The sequence below is a fragment of the Hibiscus syriacus genome, unplaced genomic scaffold, assembly GCF_006381635.1.
Source record: "Hibiscus syriacus cultivar Baekdansim isolate YM2019G1 unplaced genomic scaffold, ASM638163v2 tig00111002_pilon, whole genome shotgun sequence".
In the NCBI taxonomy this organism is placed as follows: Eukaryota; Viridiplantae; Streptophyta; class Magnoliopsida; order Malvales; family Malvaceae; genus Hibiscus; species Hibiscus syriacus.
The window spans coordinates 1,648,915-1,653,978 of NW_024062948.1; the positions used below are offsets into that span (position 1 = coordinate 1,648,915).

General features: G+C 33.9%; 1 protein-coding gene across 1 annotated transcript; it reads right to left on the minus strand.

The window, feature by feature from the left end:
• Window positions 1-2,098: 2,098 nt before the first annotated feature.
• Window positions 2,099-3,256, minus strand: LOC120149345 (FCS-Like Zinc finger 14-like). Its single transcript, XM_039162157.1, has 2 exons — window positions 2,573-3,256; window positions 2,099-2,472 (listed from the first exon to the last, which is right to left on the minus strand). Exons 1-2 carry the CDS (start codon window positions 2,920-2,922, stop codon window positions 2,307-2,309), a joined length of 516 nt encoding a protein of 171 aa, XP_039018088.1. The 5' UTR covers window positions 2,923-3,256; the 3' UTR covers window positions 2,099-2,306.
• Window positions 3,257-5,064: the final 1,808 nt, after the last annotated feature.

Genomic DNA, 5,064 nt, shown 5'->3' on the forward strand with positions numbered 1-5,064 from the left:
ATGTAGTGTAAACCTTCCCTTTTGAAAAACCTTTTTCTATTAAAAAATTTAACAATCTTTCATACCAAGCTCTAGGAGCTTGTTTTAAACCATAAAGCGCTTTTGTCAATTTACAAACATGATCTGGAAATTTTGAATCTTCAAAACCAGGAGGTTGTTCCATGTACACTTCTTCTTTTATAAAACCATTTAAAAATGCACTTGAAGTTACATGGGTAAGTACCTTGTTAACTGAGCTTGGGTTGAAGCAGCATGGGAAATTAGTGATATGGTGTGATAATACAGGAGCAGTGACAATGAGTGCCAACCCAGTTTACCATGCACAATCGAAACATGTTGATATTGATGTGCATTTTATACGTGAGAAGGTGGTTGCTCAACAATTATGTATGAACTATGTGCCTGCAGCTCATCAAGTGGCCGATGGCTTCACTAAACCATTGACTAAGGCAGCATTTGAAGTATTTTGAGGGAAGATTGGGGTACAAGTGTGTTCAAGGTCAGAAGAGGAGAAGAACAAGAAGTAGAGGGAATGTTAGCATGATAAATTAGTTGTTAATATTGTGGTGTGTACGAGCTCATACTGCATGGGATCATTAGTAGTGTAGTTAGAAGCTTCATGAAGTTGAAGTTGTTATAGCAGCTAAGGTTGTTAGGATGTTAGTTTGGTTAGTTGTTTAGTTAAGGTTGTTACATTAGTTGTTAGGAGCTGCCGCAGTATATAAGCAGCATCAATCTTGTATTCATGGTAGAGTTCTAATATTCAATATACAAAACTATATTCATTTACTACATTCCCAATAATCACATTCATTAGGGAGATCATAATCTTTTTACCCAATTGTAACTTCCACATTTGTACTACTATGAATCCATGATGATATAAGTTTATGTTTTAGTCATCAACTAATTTCTCGTCATTGAAGTTTGTCGAGTTTGTAGATCGATAAGTATGTATGATGGTGATGGTCCTGGTGGTGGGGTCTTATATAATTAGTGTGAACATGTAGTATGATCATATTCATTACGAGAAATCATAATATTTTTACCAATTTTTAAGTTCCACACGTATGATGGTGACGGATGTGTTCTTATTCAAGATATTATACGGGATGAGAAGCAATGGCCATTAATGCCTCCGTTATCGGAATCGTGTTTTGCGAATTCCGAGTTACCATGGAAACTGTGTTTTCGGTCATTTATGATTTGTGTCGTTTCTACAATTCAACAGGGCCTAACAGTACCATAAACGGTCAGGGTTGATCACTGTGGAAGAAGTATCGTCATAAGCTACTCAACCACACCAAGGGCCAGCTTGTGCAGATTGTGGTCTATCGGCATTGTAATTGCCGAATACTACCGTCATGGCTGAAAGAATTCTACGGTCCGGAACACCATACCGTCAAGGCTCCTTTACATGAAGTGCCGAATTCTGATGGGATCGACCCCGGTAAGTAGGAACAAAATGTGTTGAGAATTTGGCTCAAATCTATGCCTCTGTACCGCATTTCAGTTTGTTGATTTGCTCTGCAGATACAAAGGATTAGTTCATTCTGAATGTGACTGATTGATAAACATTTGCAGTAATCGAGGACTGCTACATAAGCATCGGAGACGATGTAATTGCAGTAAAGAGTGGGTGGGATCAGTATGTAGATACTGTCCGAGAGACAGATTACAACGATCACCGTGACGATGATTTGCACTTGAAAGCCCTCCCTATAGTTAAGGAGTCCGTGTTACCGTTGGTATACACCGTAGAGATGATATCCCGAACGGAAACGTGACGTTTAGGGATGTGTCAGTAAGGTTAACGTATAAGAAGCACATATTCCAGTGTGGCTTCGTTCAAGGCCGCGTAATCGCCACCGTGTTTTCACTTTTCAACAGTAAATTTTTTCTTTCTCCCAATTTTCTTTCTATTTTACCAAATAAAGTTGAAGTGCCCTTTAGAGACTAAAGTGTAAATTAACACTTTGATCTAAAAGTAAAGGTAATATCAGGTAGCAATCATATTTCAAACTTTCCAACAAAATCAAAATCCTTTTGCTTAAGCTTTTAAAAATGAACAAAAATGAAAAAAAAAGCATAAGAAATGCAAAAAGGACATTTCTTATCAAATTTCACATCTTCTCATTACAGCATATATGCCCCAACTCTTCAAATTCGAACAAAATTTTCATTTGTTTCTATTTATTTCTTCTTATTCTAAATTAAGATCGTGAAAACTAAACTAATTTATTAATCCTATCATAAATTGTATGATATTTTCCCTATAATTTATATTCAGCTGGTTTGATCAAAGGCTAAATTGCAAGAATCCCAGTGGAGAAAATCTGCCCGGAATTATTATCAAAATTCAAGCTTGAACTTTTCCCAGATTTCGAAGCTTCTGATTTGCATCTCTCTTTCCTCTCATCAATCATTATCTGTGTTGCTCTACACTCGGAACTACAGAAACCCTTCTCCCCTCTGCAAAATTACATCATTCAAACAATCGAAACAACCAAAAAATTATTATAAAAAGGATTTTTTGCTCATAGTTCATGGATTCATGGATCATATTTCTTACCCGTACATGTATATGTCCTGTCCATGCAACTTTTTCTTGCAAAGATGACAAGAACTGAGAAAATACGAGGTTGGGTATTCTTCACCTTCAACGAATCTCTCCACCGCTGAAGACGAAGATTTAGGCGACGGTGTTTCCTTAATTGCTCCGAATAAGAACCAATTTCTGTCATGTCTTTGTTCTTCATTAAAATACACCTTGGTCGATGATTTCCCATGTCCGTGATGGCTTATCACAAACGTATAATCTTCCGAATTATCATTCATCTCCAACCCCTCGAATCCTCCGATCAGTCCACCTTTTCCGATCGCCTCCGTCGGCCGATTCGAGCTCCGAATAGATTTCTCCATCGAAGCAATGATTCCGAGGCCAACACCACCGGCGTCGTACCAAGTTAAACCTCTCGGCGACGGGGTTTTAAGATCTAATGGACCTTTGGGGCTTCTTATCGAATCCCAAAAGGCTGATTTGTGGGTGAGATGAGTAGCTCCGGCAAGTTTCCGATCAAGGGTCGAACTCTCTTCCCTAACATGGCTCAAGGAAGAAGAATCAAAGTGATTGTTTGATGGAAAGGAGTGGAAATGAGGGTTGTTTTTATAAAATCTTTTTTCCAAGCAAAAAGCTAAAGAGTTAAGAAATGCATGATGATGGTATGGTTGGGAGACAGCCCATGGTTTAGTTGTTTGGAGCTATGTGAATGATGATTGTTATTTTGGGCTACTATGGAAAGTAATTATATCGGATAAAATATACTATAGGGCACTCAACTAATTACTTTTTTATAAATATAAAATAATATTTCTTCAAAAAAAATTAAATTATTTAATAAAAATATTTATATATTCAAAATAATAATAATTTTTTAATTATTGAAACTATTTAATTCATGTTAATTAATGAAATTTTAAATATTATAAAATGATCATTAAATTTATCAAATTGTTATAAAATGTCTATTGGATCTTTTGAGTAACCATAATAATTCAAATAAATATTATTCTTTTTTGTAAGTTTTTAAATTATGATAATTGCATCCAAAGGGTTTATATATATGGTTAATAATTAAAAAGATTCTTATAAAATAATATTTAAATTGAAAAGAAATATATGTAAAATTTATAATTAACAAAACACGTAGGATGTATTGCTATGTTTTTTCTTTTCAGTTTTCTATAAAGGGTCACTTTTGAAGTGGGACTCAAACCCTATAATGTCTTTATCTAATTGTTGAGACCTGATCTCGAGGGCAATGGACCCCAGACGTGGGGCCACTGCACTCACACCACTATAAAAGATTCCTCGGTCATCTTGACCGTTGATGCTCAGATACGTGGTGTAGATCTACGGGAGATGGATCCTTTCAATTATTGCTGAAACCACCAAGTTTTTTTTCCTTGATTGATAGCCCATTGAATTCGAGGCCCACAATTTTTGGCAGTGAAAGGGTTTGGGATATGGGTGTGCAAATCCGGTACCTGAATTTCCGATATTCGATTTTTGGGTATTTGAAATTTTCAGGTCGGTGATTTTTTTGGTTCTTATCATGATTTGGTTGTTGTCGGTACCCGGTAATTAGGTATCCAAATTTTGCGGGTATCTGGTTTTTTATGTTTTATTTTTAAATTATTAATTTAAAAAATATATACATAAAATTTAAAAGTTCGAAATATAAAATCTATAATCTATAATATAATAATTCATTATATATATATAAATTAAAAACTAACCGGGTAACCGAAAAAATTAGATTTTGTGACCCGGGCTCGACCCAGAAAATATCAAGCCGGATACTCGATCAGGCAGGATATTTTTTTAAAAAAATTACCTGATTTTTTTAGGACTGATTGACGGGTCAGGCCAACCAGGCCTACAGTTTTGCACGTACGAGTCCACTGAAAAAGTGTTTGTTTCCTTTGTTATGTTATTCAACTATTCTTATCATTTATTTACATTGTTTTTAAATTGGTCTTCAATTTTTTTAAATATTATAATTTCATCTTCAGTGTATAAATTTTATTTTAAATTATTCCCTAAATTTTGAATATTCTAATTTATCCATATATTATGACCCTCATTCTAAATTGGTCTATGAACTTTTGAATCTTCTATTTTTATCTTTAAATTCATTCAAATATGTAATTTATTTTAACCATAATATAACTTAAATTTTAAATTTTCAAACATATAATAATATAGCTTGGCATGATAGTCTTATTAACAAGTGATCTGATCAACATATATCGAGAGTTTAGGGATGAAATTAGAATGTTCAAAATTTTGAGGGCTAGTATAAAATGAAAAACATAATTAGAAGATAAAATTAAAATATTTAAAAGTTTAATGACTAACTCAAAATGAGATTCTTAATTTGAGGATGCATAATACAATTAACTCAAAATATTCAAATATTTTTATTAGTCCGGGTGAATATAAAGTTGTATATGTTTAAAGGGTTTCAACCATTTAATATTAAACGTTTATACTTTGCATAC